At 36.1% G+C, this 21057-nt stretch overlaps 1 protein-coding gene across 5 annotated transcripts in view; it reads left to right on the top strand.

The window, feature by feature from the left end:
- Positions 1–17565, top strand: part of CEP290 (centrosomal protein 290) — a 163689-nt gene extending 146124 nt beyond the window's left edge. For all 5 annotated transcript variants that reach the window (XM_063615135.1, XM_063615136.1, XM_055235771.1 and 2 more), the window contains 7 exons: positions 988–1098; positions 6342–6449; positions 7741–7857; positions 11926–12030; positions 12280–12483; positions 14204–14296; positions 17239–17565. In XM_063615135.1, the coding sequence (XP_063471205.1) occupies positions 988–1098; positions 6342–6449; positions 7741–7857; positions 11926–12030; positions 12280–12483; positions 14204–14296; positions 17239–17264 (764 nt within the window). In that variant the 3' untranslated portion in view covers positions 17265–17565. The remainder of the gene's footprint in view (positions 1–987; positions 1099–6341; positions 6450–7740; positions 7858–11925; positions 12031–12279; positions 12484–14203; positions 14297–17238) is intronic.
- Positions 17566–21057: the final 3492 nt, after the last annotated feature.

Here is a 21057-nt window from a genome sequence, read left to right as displayed (position 1 = left end):
GGAAGGACAGATTGCAGGCCCGCACTACTCAGAGGAGAAAAAACAAAAGGAAACAAAAACAAAAGAAGAAAACAAGTTAGCAATGAACATTAAAAATGGCAGATTATAAAGACAATTATATGTACTTTTGCTTTATATTATGCTTTAAAAGGCTTTTTATTTTTAAATAGTTTCGGTTAATTCCTATATACCCTTCACCTAGATTTCCTTCAAACGTTAGCATTTTAGCACATTTGAATTTTCACTCTCCTAAATATATACATTGTTATTATAATCTTCTGAATTGTTTGAGATAATAAGTTACAGACATGATATCTCTTTGCTTTTACATAACTGTAGTATAAATATAAAAATCAGAAACTAACCACTGATAGAATATCATTTACAACCTTCTTTTCCCACAAATTTTACCAGTTATGCCATTAATGTGCTTTATAGTAAAATAAATTTTTTCCCCTAGTCTAGGATCCAATCCAGAACCACACATTGCATTAGGTTGTCATGTCTCTTTTATTTTGCTTTTAATAGTTTATTTTAGAAGAAAATTATCCAGAAATGCATGAGGAAAGCTGAGAGTATTATTTAATTATCAATGTAATTAGCATTTTGTAGTCAATAGTGAGTCTAATACTTTTTATCTGATTGTTCATGGTGAACAGATAAAATCAAAAGCAATATTATAAAATTCCTTATATGAGAAACATATCAAACTAGATATATTATGTATATACAATAGTGTTAGATTGCTTACAATTTTTAATTGCCATTGAATAAATAATCCAAATAGGAGAATATACTTGCTTACTTCTTTGTTGACACAGAATTTAAAACTCATGTATTTATTAATTTAATGTTCATCAGATCACTGTGCAAACAATACTTGCATTAACTTTAAAGCTTTTTTACTCTCATCACGAATTCTATCATAAATTTCTTATTTAAGCATCTAATAATTTCTGGGGTGACGTTTCTTCTTCCTATTTCTAGGAGATAGTCTTACAGTTCCGACAAAACTTAGCCAATATGAAAGGCAAGGTGAAATAAAAACATCATTGCATGGGAAACCAAAGACTGACATTGATGCTTTTGAAGATGGAGGTGAGTTAATTTATTACTGATTGACTCTGAATATATCACCACATAATAAATGAGTCTGAATTTTTATCTTTTACAACTAATTTTCTTTTTTTGTCCATGTCATGTTTAAACAAGAGTTTGGAGGTATATCACAAAATCAGTTGCTTTCAGAGACCAAAATCTCTGCCAAATACCTTGTGCGAATTTGTGTTCAGTGTGTAAGACATTCCATTTTCCATAATTTAATGAGAAACCTGTGTGTGTGTGTGTGCACATGTGTGTGTGTCTGTGTGTAGGCTCAACTCCAGACTGTAATGAATTCAGGTGTTATGTAGGTGCTGTAATAAACTATAACAGAGCTATAAATGAAGGAGGCACTTAATAAATCATTTGATTAAGTCTACTTTTTATTTATCTATTTATTTATTTATTTATGAGACGGAAGTCTCACTTTGTCGCCTAGGCTGGAGTGCAGTGGCGTGATCTTGGCTCACTGCAACCTCCGTCTCCCGAGTTCAAGCTATTCTCCTGCCTTAGCCTCCTAAGTAGCTGGCACTACAGGTGTGCGCCACCACACCAGGCTAATTTTTGTATTTTTAGTAGAGACGGGGTTTCACCATGTTGGTCAGGCTGGTCTCAAACTCCTGACCTCAGGTGATCCACCCGCCTTGGCCTCCCAAAGTGCTGGGATTACAGGCATGAGCCACCGAGCCCAGTGGACTTAAAGTCTACTTTTAAGGAGCTATATTCAAATATATATCATTTGTCATCACATTCTAACTGTGTATTATAGCTTAAATATTTTGGAACTGCTTTTTAGCATAAACTTGTTGGAAAATCTGTCTCTTGACTGAAAATTCCAAGCGTTTGTTTTGAAAATATATAGAGACTTTGTGGGGAGGTTGAAAGGTGTGGCTGGTGGGAAGAATGTGTGTGAAGAATGGGAAGGAGGTTGAGAGCAGGTATCAGTAAGTACCGGTATCTCTTAGGCATATTGGTGATACTTTCTGCTGTCCTGGTGTCAGCCATTTTCTTCTGTGTGCCTCCCACTGCCTTTTTTTTTTGGTGCTAATTTGATTATTTTTTCTCCTTTCTTATATCTGCAGCAGTTTTAGTCTAGCTGTTTTAGTCTAGCTGTCATTGTTTTAGTCTAGCTGTAATTGTTTGATTGCCTTGAAGCAATAAGTTTTAGCTACAAAATAGAAACACTGGCAGTTTCTCCCAACGGAGTTCACACTGTCTATATAACCTATATAAGTGGTATCCACTTAACCCGAGCAATCCTAATTGAACAGTTTATTGAAATATCATTAAATCAGATAGACTTTTTGGTTAATAAAAGGTTATTTTCAACCATTGATAAACTAATGGTTTCATATAAAAATAAACTTTCCTTCACTTTGTAACATTAATAATATATTTCCTACTTTGTTGGGAGTTAGAAAATGTGAGAATGTCATTATACTGTCATTAGCCTATCTAGTATTAATAATATTGTTAGAGTAATGAACTAGTTGAAAAACCATACCAAAAGAATATTAAAAAAATTCCATTATCTGGTATACTAAATTCTGGTATAGTCAAGCTTATTGATTTTCCAGGCATCATAATGTTCTCTGTGTCACTAGATAAAAAAATCTTCTAGGTATATGTGTATGATAGGTATATCTAAACATATTTAGGCTCCTGTATTCATAAGACATCTTTGAAATGAAGATGATCAAAACTGAAATTATAATTAATGAATTAGTATTCATTTCAAGAAAAATACTTGAGGCATTGTCTTGTCTTAATATTATTTTAATGTGTTATTGCACTTTAATAAAGGTCACAGATCTGAAGTGAATAGCTTGTTAAAATTTTACTTGTATATTTATCAATATAACCATATTTATGGCAATCCAGATGGCTCCTTCTCTCCAAGTCAATAGTCTTCTCCCAGTGGTAACCACTACTCTGGTCGCTATTACTATAGGCTAATTTTGCATTTTTTGACCTTTATATAAGTGGAAATATACAGTTTGAACTCTTTTAGTTTGGATTCTTTTACTTAATGCTCTTTGTATTAGAGTGATCCATGCTGTTGACTGTAGCAGTAAATATCTTTTTTTTTTTTACTTTGCTGTAAATATCTGTAAATATCTATAGATAGATAGATAGATATATACCACATATATACACACATATCTACATATAAGACATATACTGTATATGTGTATGTATATATAAAAACAAACATGGGCATTTCTCTCTCTATGTATATAGTATATATACACACACAGTTGATACACACACAAATACACACACAATTGATTCTTGTTATTCCTGGTAGCTATGTTCTATAAAGTTGACATGAACACTGAATTAGCAAACACTGAACCATTGCTCCTCAGGGAACTATGTACACACACACATATACATACATCTCACAGAGATTATAACCTTAAATCATAGAAATTACTGATCCTGGTATATTCTGTTTTCCTTATTTTACAAAAGAGAAAACAAAGTTCAGAAGTCTTAAGTGACTCTCTTGAGGTTGCCTCACTAACAAGCCTCAGAACTGGGACTCAAACTCCTTCCACCTCTCCCCAGAATGAGAGCTTCTTCCACTGTGCTGTGCTGCCCTCTCCTGTCTCCAGCCATTCTCTGGTCATCTCTGTATGAACTGAAATGAGAATGCTGAGCATTGCCATTGTTAGACCTCAGCTAGGAATGTGCGGGTCCAGCAACTCACAATTTTCACCACTCTGCATACGTTTGCAAACAACAAACAAACATAAAAACAACGCACGAAAGCACCATGAGTATTGATATTGGGATTTGACGGACAATATTTCCAGTTTGGGACTATTATTAACATCCTTGTACATGTCTTCTAAAGGCCATATACATACCTTTTCTTTGAGATTAGCTTGCTCTGTATCCTTCCCACAATTAGTATTTTCAGTCCTTTAACTTTAGCCTTTCTGGTGGGTGGCAAGTGGTACATCATTGTAGTTTTAATTTGTATTTCCCTGATGACTCATAATGTTAGCACCTTTTCATAAACTTATTGGCCATTTTGACTTTCTCTTTTGTCTGGTGCATTTTTAAGTCTCTAGCCCATTTTAAACTTTTTTTTCTTATTGATTTCTCTAGATAAATCTGGATACTTTCTGACAACCTACTGTCCTATTCACTAATTCTCTTCCTCTCTGCTCTTTAATCCATATTTTAAATTCTGAATTTCTATTTGACCTTCCTATTGATTTTCTCCTTAAATTCTCCATCAGTTCTCTATTTTGATAATGTTCCTGTTATTTTTTGCAACTTCCTGTTTGATTACGCTTGGGTATCTTTCATTTTCCTCAGGTTTTTGCTCAATTGTCCTGTCTTACTATGCCTTCTAATATTTTATTTGATGCTGAACAATATAGATAAAAATTACATAGTGTGTGAATGATGTTATTTCTCCACAGAGAAACTTTTCTCCTGGCAGGCAGCTAGACTATCAGCAGGCCACCTTGATTCTGTGCAGGACTAGCTTTGGGCTTTATTAGGGATGATGCCGTAGATGATACATTATTTTTCCTTTCTTTGAAGGTATAGTCCTTATTCCTTGGATAAGACCCTTACCCCTAAAACATTGCTTTACTGGGTTATCACCTGAGACATGGGATGTTCACCAAGATACTTCTACTCTGGCAAAGGTTGAATGCCAAATTTTACTTCCCAAGCAGTGTGTAGATGCTGAAATCTCTGACCAGTTTTTAGCCTCCCAGATGCTGTTTTTGCTTATTTCCTAGGGTTCCACACTGTACCTGAAAAGTATGGGAGTCAGATAACAATTTAAAGGGAGTTTTATGCCTATTTCAGAGGAACTTCTTTGTTGTTCTTCCTTTTTCATTCCCCCCTCAATTTCAAGCCAATTAGTCCCAGACTTTTGGCTCTTTCTTTTTCACCTCCTTGGTGTCACTTTCAGGGAAAAATCTGTAGTGAGTGTGGAGTGTAACTCCTTCAGGGAAAAAAGCCAGGGTGAATGTGAACATACAATTGACTTTGTGTCCTTCCATTGCTCTCAGGCATTGCAGTCACATGCACTGGGTTGTTTTCCAATCAGTTTGTTTTGGTATTTTATAGTTGTTTTTGAGATGAAAGTTATTCTAATAAAAGCCATTTTGGTCATGGTAGAAACCAAAAATCTTTTTGACATTTTTATCACTGGTTTTGTGTAAGCTCCTTGAGGCTAGGAACTGTATATAATCAATCACTATAGATAAATCTCTGTAGTAGAATGCCTGGCACATTATGTGCACTCAGTAAATACTTGTAGAATAAAGGATGATATGTTCAAATGCATTGAATGACTAGGTGAATGTAGACATGTTTATAAACTTTACAGTTAACTGGAGGTTAATTTGTTGGAACAATGAGCCAAATTTACAGGGTAATTTCAAGCAATGATAAACATACATTCTTACATTTAGGTGCAAAACATTAAATAGTGGCTTTTCTTTAAGCTGGGAAAAACCCAATATGATGGTGTTTTTGAGGGGAAAATAGAGTGATTTTTTTTGGCCACAATGTTTTACAACAATTTAGGCATGTGTCTTCACTACCAAACAGCAACGGTAAAGTCACATTGGATTATTAGAAGCAGTACAGAAAGATAGTTAAATGTGATTTAAAGTACTCAGTAAAGGGTCACATTCCTAGAAAATTACTCCATGAATGGCAAGTATTATTTTACTAGTTCTGCTGATTTCTCCACAGCTTAGTTCACATTTGGGTGTCATTTTAAAATAAGGTTATTTGAAACAAATACGTTAAGAAAAGGTAATTTGTATGGTGAAGAATTTTGGAATTTTGTATGTAACGTTTGAAGCAACTATGGATATTTATCCTGGGAAATAGAAGTCCTTGGGGAAATATGGAAACTGCTTTAATATATCTGAAGATGTTATATGGAAGATAAATTACATTTACTCTGAGTATCTCTAAAGGGTGGGACTAAAGATTATTATACATTAAGGAAAATTTTGTTGACTCTGAATTTTCTTGCAATTATCTATATGTAAGTTTACATACTGCATATTCATATACATATATATTAATATTCATGTAATCTAAGCATATAAATATATGGAGATGGATATGGTATCACTGAGAAGTGTCCAAAGAAAAGTGAACCAAAGGGGTATTGTAGAAAATGTTCCTGTGTTGAAAGCTAGTTTGTACCACTTTCTGCCATTGTTGCCACTGACAGTAAGGTTTTGTCATAGGAGGTGACTGTTATGTTCCGCAGAGGGTCATATTTCTTGGAGTCGATGAAAGTGAAGCTTTAACTGAAGAGAAAGAAATCACCATATCAAAATGTTCAAATACTAAAGGTAATGAATTATTATATAATTTTGATTCATTTGTAATTTGGCTGGACAAGTTAAAGATAGGCTTGCTTATTATAAAAACCAATATAAGAGGAATGGTAATAAATCAAAATATACACTGAATAGGAGTCAAGAGCTCTAAGGGTCCAGTCCTGGCTCTGTCCCTAATTGTATGACCATTTTTTTAGTTTTCTTACCTGAACAGTAGCCTGTTGGACTGTATAATTTCTAGTATTGCGAGTTCTAAAGTTACTGGCTCTCTTAAATGGCAATACCAAGTCCTTTAATTTATAATATCAGTATAAATGAATTTTGTTAGAAAACATTGCTTGTGAACATTGTGAAGAGTTTAATCTCAAAAAGACTTTTGTATTTTATAATTGTTGCTAACACTAGTCTGTGAATAATCAAGAGATATGATAAAATACATCCTCTAGAGTTTTACACTGCCCTTAACTGCACTTAAAATCCACCAGCTGGTATCTCTCTACTGAGTGCCTCTCAGTCGCAGACTAAAAGTACAGCTGTCCTGCAATTAGGGGGCTTCACATGCTTTCAATAAAAATATAAACCCATTTTATCTACCATTAAATATTCTCAAGCATAGGAAAGGTTGCCTGTGATCAAATTATTTTTGTGGAAAATTGTAAATCTTTCTCTCATTTTCTCACTCAGAGATGGAAAGGTTTTCCCCAGTCCATCAAAGAAACTCTTAAAGCTGCTAATGTGGTAGCCACCAGCTATGTATGACTCTTTAAATTTAAGTTAAAGCTGAATAAAATAAAAAATTCAGTTTTTCATTGGCACTAGCCACATTCCATGTGCTCAACAGTCACAGGAGGCTAGTGGCTGCCATATTGAACAGCACAGATTTAGAACATTTTCATCATTATGGAAAGCTCTACTAAGGAGTCCTGCTCCAAAGCATATAGCAAGTTAAAGTTGTTAAATTTAAAATATTTTCAGAACCGCAATTTAAATGGGACCATTCAATGTAAAAATGCAAAACCTTTTAAATCTTTTGTATGGAAATATTAAAAATACTGCCACGATTTTCTATTTACATATTGAAAATGATGGCTATAGTTTCCGAGTTTTGTTTTGTTACTCGTGACATTTCGAAATCCATGTGGCAACTAGGGAATGTTAATGACGCTTTTCTCACAATTCATAAATATATATATTATTTTAAAGAGGTGTTCCCATCATGTAATGTTTGAATAGTGAAATAACAACTGAAATGCTTTTTTTAAAACTAATATTCACATTTTATTTTCTTAATTTGCTTTAAAAGATAACAAGGAGAGTCCTCATCCAAAGCGTTCCCTAACTACTCGACCGGTACCTACAATGCATGTATTAAATGCTACTGAGAATATCAGTATGAAGTGCAGAGAGGACCCCTCTTCAAGTGAGACATTAGCTCTATCACTTTTTGGCCTTAGATATATTTGTCTTACCATGGATTTGTTTTGCTTATTTAAAATAGAATTTTAAAAAAGAAAGAAAAAAGGTTTAAAAATTATTCAGAACTAAGAATTAAAGACAATATCCTCTACTAACTCTGACAGTGAACTGTGATGTAGGTTCTAGTAAATTATATGTTCTCCCACTAGTTTAATTTTGGTATTAAAATGAATAATACACTACCATTTTGGAAGATTCACTAGCATAACATTTTAAATTGCACCCATAGTGGAATAATACATTGGCAGCTTTTTATTATGTTTTGGATTATTTTTTATTAGTTTGGCTTCTCCTTGACATTCAGTTCAGTGAGCTACTTCTCTTGATACAGTTAAGACTTGGGAATCTTCGATTCACAGCCGAATTCTACCAAAGGTACAAGGAGGAACTGGTACCATTCCTTCTGAAACTATTCCAATCGATAGAAAAAGAGAGAATCCTCCCTAACACATTTTATGAGGCCAGCATCGTCCTGATACCAAAGCCTGGCAGAGACATAACCAAAAAAGAGAATTTCAGACCAATATCCTTGATGAACATTGATGCAAAAATCCTCAATAAAATACTGGCAAACCAAATCCAGCAGCACTTCAAAAAGCTTATACACCATGATCAAGTGGGCTTCATCCCTGGGATGCAAGGCTTGTTCAACATACGCAAATCAATAAATGTAATCCAGCATATAAACAGAACCAAAGACAAAAACCACATGACTATCTCAATAGATGCAGAAAAGGCCTTTGACAAAATTCAACAACCCTTCATGCTAAAAACTCTCAATAAATTAGGTATTGATGGGACGTATCTCAAAATAATAAGAGCTATCTATGACAAACCCACAGCCAATATCACACTGAATGGGCAAAAACTGGAAGCATTCCCTTTGAAAACTGGCACAAGACAGGGATGCCCTCTCTCACCACTCCTATTCAACATAGTGCTGGAAGTTCTGGCCAGGGCAATCAGGCAGGAGAAGGAAATAAAGGGTATTCAATTAGGAAAAGAGGAAGTCAAATTGTCCCTGTTTGCAGATGACATGATTGTATATCTAGAAAACCCCATTGTCTCAGTCCAAAATCTCCTTAAGCCGATTAGCAACTTCAGGAAAGTCTCAGGATACAAAATCAATGTACAAAAATCACAAGCATTCTTGTACACCAATCACAGACAAACAGAGAGCCAAATCATGAGTGAACTCCCATTCACAACTGCTTCAAAGAGAATAAAATACCTAGGAATCCAACTTACAAGGGACATGAAGGACCTCTTCAAGGAGAACTACAAACCACTGCTCAATGAAATAAAAGAGGATACAAACAAATGGAAGAACATTCCATGCTCATGGGTTGGAAGAATCAATATCGTGAAAATGGCCACACTGCCCAAGGTAATTTATAGATTCAATGCCATCCCCATCAAGCTACCAATGACTTTCTTCACAGAATTGGAAAAAACTACTTTAAAGTTCATATGGAACCAAAAAAGAGCCCGCATCGCCAAGTCAATCCTAAGCCAAAAGAACAAAGCTGGAGGCATCACACTACCTGACTTCAAACTATACTACAAGGCTACAGTAACCAAAACAGCATGGTACTGGTACCACAACAGAGACATAGATCAATGGAACAGAACAGAGCCCTCAGAAATAATGCTGCATATCTACAACTATGGGATCTTTGACAAACCTGACAAAAACAAGCAATGGGGAAAGGATTCCCTATTTAATAAATGGTGCTGGGAAAACTGGCTAGCCATATGTAGAAAGCTGAAACTGGATCCCTTCCTTACACCTTATACAAAAATTAATTCAAGATGGATTAAAGACTTATATGTTAGACCTAAAACCATAAAAACCCTGGAAGAAAACCTAGGCAATACCGTTCAGGACATAGGCATGGGCAAGGACTTCATGTCTAAAACACCAAAAGCAATGGCAACAAAAGCCAAAATTGACAAATGGGATCTAATTAAACTAAAGAGCTTCTGCACAGCAAAAGAAACTATCATCAGAGTGAACAGGCAACCTACAGAATGGGAGAAAATTTTTGCAACCTACTCATCTGACAAAGGGCTAATATCCAGAATCTACAATGAACTCAAACAAATTTACAAGAAAAAAACAAACAACCCCATCAAAAAGTGGGTGAAGGACATGAACAGACACTTCTCAAAAGAAGACATTCATGCAGCCAAAAAACACATGAAAAAATGCTCATCATCACTGGCCATCAGAGAAATGCAAATCAAAACCACAATGAGATACCATCTCACACCAGTTAGAATGGCCATCATTAAAAAGTCAGGAAACAACAGGTGCTGGAGAGGATGTGGAGAAACAGGAACACTTTTACACTGTTGGTTGGACTGTAAACTAGTTCAACCATTGTGGAAGTCAGTGTGGTGATTCCTCAGGGATCTAGAACTAGAAATACCATTTGACCCAGCCATCCCATTACTGGGTATATACCCAAAGGACTATAAATCATGCTGCTATAAAGACACATGCACACGTATGTTTATTGTGGCACTATTCACAATAGCAAAGACTTGGAACCAAGCCAAATGTCCACCAACGATAGACTGGATTAAGAAAATGTGGCACATGTACACCATGGAATACTATGCAGCCATAAAAAATGATGAGTTCATGTCCTTTGTAGGGACATGGATGAAACTGGAAAACATCATTCTCAGTAAACTATTGCAAGGACAAAAAACCAAACACCGCATGCTCTCACACATAGGTGGGAATTGAACAATGAGAACTCATGGACACAGGAAGGGGAACATCACACTCAGGGGACTGTTGTGGGGTGGGGGGAGGGGGGAGAGACAGCATTAGGAGGTATACCTAATGCTAAATGACGAGTTAATGGGTGCAGCAAACCAACATGGCACATGGATACATATGTAACAAACCTGCACATTGTACACATGTACCCTAAAACCTAAAGTATAAAAAAAAAAAAAAAGACTTGGGAATCTTGCTGATCCCTTCCCTTCTTCCTTCTGTTCCTTGTTTTATTTATTGAACCCCTATAATATTCTTGGATCGCAGCCTGGCACTGATGGGAATACTTGTGATTTGCCCTCAAGAAGCCCAGTTTAGTGGCACTTGTTAAAAATATGGATTCCAAATCCTTGCACTGGGAGCTTGGGAATGGATCAGAGGCATGATGTTTGAGGAGGAGACAGTGAATCAGAGCTTTATTGAGGGCTTAAAGCTTAAGCTGAAAGTTAGGGCACAAAAAGATTAATTAGTTTACTGTAGAGAACTAATGTAGTCTACACTGTACACTTGATGTTCAGTTTCTCTGTGCAGCGGTCACTTGTGAATTTTCAGGAGTCTTGCACAGTGAAGTAACAGAATGCCCCCTCTACAAAATTGTTTTAAGATTCTCTGGAGATATGTACCATAGAAATTCCTGAAAAATTGAGAATACATATAAAATATTGATGTAAAAACATACAAATACAAAGTGAAAAATTTAATATTCTTAGAACTTATAAATTCTGATTGCTCAATCTTGACCAAACTATCTGTACACCCAACTTAAGAGCTTAAAATAATAAGGTAAAATTCACTGAAAGTATTTTACGTTAATCCAACTTCTTAAGAAGTAGTAGTTTTGGCTAAAAGAGTACAAAAAGATTCATGTTGAAAATAAGAGTTCTAAAACTACTTAACAATAGCGTTATAATGAGATTTATAATTATATTTTGAATGGAATTTTATGTTCCTTTAAAAGAATCCACACATTCCTTTAGAGGAAAGTTTTTCTTTGAGGAAAGCTACTTATGGAAAGTTATTTCATCAATCTATTTCCAAGATAGATTTTTTGGCACTTAAAAATAAATCACCTTTTGTTCTAAAAAGTAAAGTATTAGGATGGTGCATTTATTTTTTCCTCTTGCTTGACATGTGAATGCACAGATCTGTAATTATCACCTACAGTAATTTCAGAGATGAAAGCATCTCTTAAAAAACTGTAAAATTTGTATCTTTTCTAAGTGAATGATGTCCAGCCAGTGAAGAAGCCTCATTTTAAAGGTGTGAAAAAAAGAAAATGGATTTATGATGAACCAAAGAACTTTCCTAACTCTGGAATGTGGAGAGGTAAGGTGTCCATATATTTGATATTTCTAAATTGTAATTTTAAAAGAGATTAAATATATCTTCTACCTGAAAAACAAATTACTGTCATGTGACGTAAATGTTACTTTAGGGGTCAACTCAACTTCTCTAAACTTATTTTGGCTTCTATTGGCTTCCATTATGCTATCAAGTATTTACAGTGCAATATGTTATTTATGGGTGTGAAACCAGCCTGTTTTATTCCTCAATCCCTCCCACCTTTCTTTACAGCAGTACAGGCCCCAAGTCCCCAAAATAAAATGAGTTATCGCCGCAGTAATAAAAATCGAAATGCTGAGAATGCATCCTATATCCACGTTCAAAGAGATGCTGTCAGGACTGTCGCGTTGAATGCACCTTCCTGCAGCAGGCCCATGCATGGGTCCTTCAATAAAGTCCATGTTAACAAGGAACCCAGACCCAACCTCAGTCCAGGTGAGGTCGTTCGTTGATGTGGTTTACTCTTGTCTGTGGTTTGCATTCCCATGGAATTTCCTGATAGCTTGGCTAATCTTCACTACAACCTACTCCCCTCTTCTTTTCCCTGGCCATCACCACCACAGAAACTAGTGAGAGGATTTCTTCCATGTGCAGTCCTGCAGATGATTGAAAGGATATGGAAGAAAACTCATGTTGTGTGCAGATGACTTTAGATCGCACCTCCCTAGAGTTTTTTTCTCAGAGCACTGCACTTTGTTCCTCCTGGACAGCTTTATGTCACTCTGGAGGATTGTTTTGGAATGGCTGACATTTTCTTGTTCCACTAACTGCATGGTTCAATTTTCACTGTTAGGCTAGTGCCTTGACTTTTCTGTAGGACTTCATGATTATTTTCTGAAAGGGTTGGTTTGGGGATTAATTGCCATATTTTTGACAACCTCTCATCTCTCTCACCATAGATAGATTGCTTCTAAATCATTTCATCATGTAATAGGCAAAGTCATAGTGTATGTCAGGAAGTACAAGGTTACAGGGGAGAAGAGAACCAAATCTCTTTATCTCTTTTTCTTCCTATGTCTCATATGGATTTTGTTCTTTTGAAGTTGGGTTTCAGTTCTCTAAACTTAACAAAATGCTGCTCAATTCTATATGATTTCATGTTCGTATTTCTCCAAGTTCACGGTTTAGTTAGTGGAGTTCTGAATATTTTGAACTTATGGAGACATAAGACTATATCTTTCTTAGTTTATTTTATAATTTAATAAATTTTTTAAAAAGTTTATGGGTACACAGTAGGTATATATATTTCTTTTACAATTTAAATATACATTAGCTTATTTAAATTATTTTTGTTTTTGCTTTAAAATAGAATGATATATGGATGTGTATTTGTAAATAAGCATATTCTCAGGTGAAACTTGCTTTTAATTTTATTTATTACTATTATTTTATTTATTGATATTGTTATTGTTGTTATTGTTTTACTGCAACTGGATGGCTGTGAAGAGTACAATGAGTACTAGAAGAGTTGCCAATGTCTAGGTTTGTGTGAAGGTGCCAGAATTCATACTCTATATTGCTTTTGCACTATTAGTGCAAATGTCAACACAAGAGAAATGCAAATTATTGGTATTATGGATCATGCTTTGAGAACACAGCTGCATAGTAATATTTGAAAACACAAATATAACATTGTTAGATAGTAGTAGAAATGTAGATATGTCAGAGAAAAATAAGTATTTAAGGACCAGGTGAGGATATAAATGCTTTGGCTATCTGGGGCAGTGAGTTCACTATTGCATCATGCCAATTACTGCAACCACGGAAGTCACTTCATGGAAGGACATGGGACTTAGGCTGTACCTCATAGTTTCACAGTTTTTAAATAAAAGCTCTAATAAACATTAGCAGAATTTATGCAAAACTATGATGAAGTGATGCAGTGAAAATTTTTATTACATTTAGATATCATACTCTCCTGTAGCTTACCCTTATTTGAAGCATTGAACAGCCAATTAAGAATCTGTAACCATGCTCACTTATAACTTAAATGGTCTTAATAAACTCACTTGTATCCCTGATGCCTTAGCTTTGAAATGGTAAAATGAATTACTTAGAGAATAGCTTCACCCCTGAGATGTTTATAACTTTGAAACACCCTTGGAATATGATTTTAAAGTTATAAAATATTTAATTCCGGATTTTTTTCCCTCAGACAAATATATGTCAACATCATGTAATGATTCAGCATGGCGAAAACAAATTCCTTTTTCAAAAACATATTCAAAACGTGAAAAGATATATCCAGGTAACTATTTATAAGTGGTTTTAATGTATCATGCAATTCTGAAAATGAGTAAGTTTTGAAGTGCAAGGAGTATTTTAGAAAACATGAAGATAAATAAAAATTTCAAGATATACATGCCCACTTAATTACTTGGAGTTTAGTAGATATCTTGTCTACTAGTAATTTAATTTTACTGTTCTACTGTGTTCCTCTTTGCCTATTTTTATGTGTTACCCAAAAACGTTTTTATACAGTTCTTTCCTGGACAACAAACAGTAATTGCAGCAATCATGTAATATGTTAAGATGCATTTTTTTTTTTTTTTTTTTTTTTTTTTTGCTGTGCTGCGAAGCAAATATGTAAAACTGTATTTTCACACAAGACATTAAAGCTTTGCTATATCTACCATAGACAAATATTGGCTGGTATAGGCTGACAGGACATCCAAGATGAAATTTCTCAGCCAGCAGGTTCTGAGGGACTGTGGTCTCCTCCTTGTGGAACTCTGTGCTCTGGGAGACTGAGGTTCCTTGGAACCTCCTCAGGGTAGAGGTTTGTTGTATCCCTGACCTCAGGTTTTTCTTTTGCTAAACAGCTTGGTGTCTTTTTCCCGACTGTCCTGGGCTGGTTCAGTAGGTTTGGAAATCTACACGGGATAAAATGCTTTCAATTACTTCTCAGACAACTGAACATTTCAGAAAAAGTTCCAGTTAGGGAACTCCTACTGACTACAACTGTGACTCAAGGCACAGATGTGTGTTATATGTTTATATACTGATGATCACTGTTTTCCATTGTTCCCCCATCTTTCCCAAATCATATTGTGCTGCAAGAGAACCCTGCTGCAGTGCTATTTAATTGATTATACTTTCTCTTAACTTTGTGTGAATTTTCACATGTGATAGCACTGAATTTGGGGGGTGGGGAAAGAGGTGAAGAGTTGATGAAAATCCTGGGTGAAACTTGAAATTGTTGAGGTCTATAGCCTTTTCTCCTGTGGTCCTCTTTTTTTTTTTTTTTTTTTTGAGACGGAGTCTCGTTCTGTCGCCCAGGCTGGAGTGCAGTGGGGCGCAATCTCGGCTCACTGCAAGCTCCGCCTCCTGGGTTCACGCCATTCTCCTGCCTCAGCCTCCCGAGTAGCTGGGACTAGTCTCCTATGGTCCTCTTATGGGTGAGGTGATATTTGGAGTATTAAGGGATGTGCTCCTCCCTTATCCCCGTCTTGATGACTTCTTTTGTCTTTCAATAGCCTTCTCCCCTCCCATCCCAGATAGTTAAACATAAATTACAGGAGAAATTTAGGAAAGAAAGGGTCACTTCAGCACATAATACATGTACCATCTATGTCTAGCACTGAATCTATGCATCAAGGTACGGCTGCACTGCAGTTCCCAGATGCAATCTAGGGAGAAAAGCTTTGAAGAGAAATTTTTCAGTGCTATCTGGGTTAGGGAGAAGACAAGCCACGTCTAATATGAGAGGACTGGAGACAGCTTCTCGAGATTTTTCAAGTGCTAAGGTTGCGTGGGAGGGCATCTCACATTCCTGTGAGCCTCAAGTGGGGGAGAGTTCATGGGAGAGAGGACCAGTGGGTCCGAATGAAGTCTTCTGGCCGGGATTAAAAGGATAAGCACCAGAAAGAGGCTTTTGTTGAGCCATATTGGGGTGGGTCAGTATTTAGCTGTAATCTCGACAGATTGCTTCTGTCAGAGAGCCAAGGAGAAACTGAGCCAGCATCCACTGACCAAATCCTTGTTAATTAAACTATGGTCTGAGGACTAGCTGCAATGACATCACCTGGGAGCTTTTTAAAAATGTAGAATCTCCATCTCAGACCTGCTGAATCAGAATCTGCATTTTAACAACATTCCCAGGTGATTAAGACACACATTAAATTTCAAGAAACCTTAGACTGGGTATCTAGGCCACCATTAAAGAAAAATAAGAGCCCAGCACAGGACCCGCCCATGTCAGGACTGTTGAAATTATATTCTCTTACTAGCTCTCCCACAGCCACAAACATTCTCTCCTGTTCCAATTCCAGAAATTAGGATCAGTAGCAGGGAGGTGGGGTACAGAGAAAACCCTGAGAAAAAATTTTAAATCTGAATGTGACTGAAATGTAAAAGTGAGATGCCTAATAAATCACTGAACTGGACTAAATTTACATGCAGAGGAAGAATGAGAACTTAAGAAATTAGATTTTATAATGAAATAGTTTGTTTTCTTATTTTCTTTTGATTGGGAAATGCATAACCTCACAATGCTTATGCTTCCCAATTGTTGTCATCACCAGCATAGGAAGAGAAAGATTAGCTTATGTTTCTTCCTGCACATATTCCTGCTAGGTCACAGAGCAGCATTTTCAACATTTCCCAGTGGACAGATGGACGGCTGGAAGAAAGGAGGCAGAAAACACAAGCTGCCATGAGTCTGTTCCTCTAGGGCACTGGCAGCCAGGGCCACAGAAGTGTAAATGGACAGGAGAAGCCTTTTGGAAAAATGTTGTTGGATACTGTGGGGATAATGCAATAATACAGGAGAATGCACACGTCTGTGGGAATTAGGGGCAGAAGCTGAAGGCAACTGGAGATGTCATTCTCATTGGTGACCTTCTCTTGAGGCCACATGTCCTTTGTAATAGGGATATTGCTGGTGCGAGTGAAGTTGCTTGTCTCCATATGATGGAGCCTTCGTTCTGTTCATTCTGCATGTCCCATAGCACAGCGTTATATACAATGTCACTTCCATTCTTTTCCACCCCTCCATCCAAATGCAAAACATAGTAAGCATCAAAAAGAAGTGGACTATTTGAATGGCATTTTGAAAACTGATAAATTAAAACAATAAGATTAGTTTTTCTTTGCCTTTAGATTTAGGGCAAGTAATTAGCAAAAGAAGAACAAAATATCAGTGCACTAAACAAGAAAATAATTGAAATATTTTGTGTATTTTATTATTAGAGCCAAGAAGAAATGGGAGCAAGTAAACCTGGAGGTTGAGAGAAGATAAAAATGAGAAAAAAAGTGCCAGACATCATCTGATTTACAATCAAGAATGAAAATTCAAAGAATGAGATACTCAAGTACTCCATGCTATATAGTGGATAGCCAAAGATGATAAAAATGCAAATTCTGAAAATAAGATGCAGGAAGTACGTTGTGCTCTTTCAAAACTGATAAAAATGCAAATTACCAACAGCTGCCAGTGTATTTATGTAGGTCTGGAATTCATTGCATGCATTACTCCAAACATTTTAATAAAATTTAAAAGTTTGACAATTAAAATCATTCTTTAATTGTAAACCAAGTTATTGCACAGATTGAGAAGTAAAACTGTGCCTTTGATTTCTGTTTTGCAATATTCTTTATGGAAGAAACCTCACTTCTTATTTCTTTACCTGGATTTTAAGCTGGGCCCTCAGCAATGATAACATATAAAATGTAAATACATTGAATGAAGTCTCAGGGTTACAGTTTGGTGATGAATATGTTAGAGGAATTCCAATAGAAATACACTTTAATGCATGGTAGAAAGAGACAAAGATTGGTTTATTACTCAGGGCAGTTGTTGAACAATGTTTTAATTGGCAGCTACAAAATCTGTCTGCTGAGGTTTGCTAGATTCAAACTGAAAAATAAACATTTTCCTACCATGAAAATAAAAATTATATGATTATATTGGAGAAAAGGACATGTTTAAGAAAAAAGTGAATTAATAACAAGGTGTTCCAAATGTCTTAGTGATATTTTAAGGCATTAGTAACTCCAGAAGCATAAATATTTACAAGTGAAAGAGAGACATTATTTGAAAACTAATTTTGATTTCTTTTTGCCCTTTTTAGAATTGTGTTTTGAACAGTACTTTTAAATTTAATTTTTAAAATTTTCATCAAAATGAACCACCCGCAGTGACTGAAACAAAAACTTAAAAATTTATTCTTTAAATTGAAAAACATGTTAGAAAGCAATATAAGTAATTAACATTTAAAATGATGTGACATTTAAAATGATGTTTTTGTAAGTGTAGTATTTATACTTCTGAGTTTATTAAAGCTTAGAAATTCACCAAGACTTTGAGATATCTCGTATTTATATTTGCATGAATTTTGTGGTTATTGATACCATCTTTTTCAATATTTATTGGGGGGAAGGAATCAGGGTTCTTACAAATATTTTATTTTACAGCATCTTTATAATATGTGGAGTAATAAAGCGTAGGTTTTGGCTTCTAATGGTGCTCTGTGTACACACTTTCAAGAAAATGGGGATATAGTCAGTTATTTTTTAACAAGGGAGCAGATAGAAATGGAAACTGTGGGCTGGGTGCAGCGGCTTATGCCTGTAATCAGAGCACTTTGGGAGGCCAAGGCAGGTGGATGGCTTGAGCTCAGGTGTTTGAGACCAGCCTTGGAAACATGGTGAAACCCCGTCTCCACCAAAAATACAAAAATTAGCTGGGTGTGTTGGTGCACACCTGTGGCCCTAGCTACTCGGGAGGCTGGGGTGGGAGGACCACTTCAGCCAGAGGTTGCAGTGAGCCAAGATTGTGCCGCTCTACTCCTGCCTAGGTGACAGAGTCTCAAAAAACAAAATAAATAAATAAATAAATAAACAAACAAATAAATAAATAAAATAAATGAAAACTGTGCCAGCAAAATATCTTCGTGAGATAGATTTGAGAGGGATGTAAGAAAATAGCTGAGTTGACAGGCTGTCTAGATTGAAGCTGATGGGAGACACAATTCCATTTAATGAACAGATCTCTGTCCTTCTAAAACTCCAACTAGTTATGAAGAGGAAAAGTTCTAGGAAGACAATCCAAAAGAACTTCCTGAAGTGCAAATTCTTAGTGTGTATCTTTATTGTATATTAAATGCTGAAGAATCAATGGGGAATGAGGAAAATCTGAAGGAAGTCCTGAACGTGATTGTACACATGTTGTTCCTGAATAAATGGAAATGTTCATTATGGTAAGCTTTGTCTAAAGGAACACATAGATGACAGCATTAGCCAACTGTGTTTCTATATGTGTGATTTAGGAAAAAGGCAATTGGTTTAAATGGGGGGTAAACTACAAACCAGGGAGGAAGAAGGTAGCATACACCAAAATAAGAATATATAGGAGACAACAAAATAAGTGAACAACCAAAAAATTAGTTAGCAAAAACCTATTCTTGTTGATTCCTGAACATGCAAATATTGCATTTAAAGTTAAGTTTCACAATGCCAGTGGGTGGATAATTGCTTTTGTGTCACATCTAAAAGCTTTTGATACATTTCACCAGAATTCCATGACTCTACTCTTCAATATGCAGCATTGATAAAAATGATAATAAAGGTAGCATCTATTAAATGCTTAGTATATTAACTGGCTAAGACTGCTGTAACAAAGTACCACAAATTGAGTGTCTTAAGCAACAGTTCTGGAGGCTAGAAGTCTGAAATCAAGTTCTGAGCAGGGTTGTTCTTTTCTGAGGGCTGTGAGGGAAGGATCTGTTCCAGGCCTCTCTCCTTGGCTTGTAGATTGCTGTCTTTTCCCTGTGTCTCTTCACATGATCATCCCTCTATATATGTCTCTGTGTCCAAATTTCCCCATGTCATAGAGACACCACTATATTGTATTAGGGCCCATCCTAATGACCCCATTTGAACTTTTCTCTGTAAAGACCCTGTCTCCAAATAAGGTCACATTCTTAGGTAACAAGGATTAGAACTTCAACATATGAGTTTTGAGGGGAACATAGTTTTGAGTAGATCTTAGACAAATTCACTGTTAACATCCCAGTCTCCCTATGCCTTTAAATCCTTTCATCTACAGTAAACAAAGCAGATCTGGCATTTCTATCTCATTCACTCTTGGCCATGTTTTGGGCCCAGGTTTGAGCCAACAAACCAAACAGAACTCTTTCTTTCTTTCTACCTTTTTCTCTTTTTAAAATTTGAGACAGCATCTTGCCCTGTCACTCAGGCTAGAATGCAGTGGCAGGATCATGGCTCATTGCAGCCTTGGCCTTCTGGACTCAAGTGATCCTCCCACCTCCACCTCCTGAGTAGCTGGAGCTGCAGACATGTGCCACCACACCTGGCTAATTTTGGTATTTTCTGTAGAGACAGGTTTTCAACATGTTGTCCATGCTGGTCTTGAACTTCTGAGCTCAAGAAATCTACCCACCTTGTCCTCCCAGACTGCTGGGATGACAGGGATTGGCCACCATGCCCAGCCAATTAGAGTTCCTTATAACTCCCCAAGCTGCCACATTAAATGCAGAATCTTTGCACAATGTGTCTATGTCAATAAATTTGGTTTGGTCTAACTTTATTTTCTTTCCATCACTATTCACCACCTTTAGTATCCATTTTCAGACATATTCCCTGTATTTTAATCTGTATAAATTAGAAAACTCAATTTTCTTTTGGAGTGTAGCATACCTCCTCATGGATCACACTTTGTACCTCATCTTTAGGGTGATGAGTCTAGTTATAGGTCTAGTATCAAAGAAGGATGGTGGGGTGGATCTTGAGGGGAATTAGCATCTTTTAAGGCAACTGTCAGGGTTAATCTCAGATAGGGGTGGAGAGGTTGCTTCCACTGGGAGTGGAGCTACTATTTTTAATGGTGAAGAAGACTCAGAATGTCCCCATCTTTATCAGAGTCTTGCTAAATATCCCTATTTCAACTTTCAGGATCACATTCCTTCCCAGTCACTGTCCTCACTAGTTGACACCCCCTGCAAGCCTGGGAATTCTATTTGCGTTGTAAGTTAGCCACTTGCAAGAGGA

Source organism: Symphalangus syndactylus, chromosome 13, assembly GCF_028878055.3.
Source record: "Symphalangus syndactylus isolate Jambi chromosome 13, NHGRI_mSymSyn1-v2.1_pri, whole genome shotgun sequence".
NCBI classification, from domain to species: domain Eukaryota; kingdom Metazoa; phylum Chordata; class Mammalia; order Primates; family Hylobatidae; genus Symphalangus; species Symphalangus syndactylus.
The sequence above is the reverse complement of the archived record's forward strand: the minus strand, read 5'-3'. Positions and strand labels throughout refer to the sequence as shown.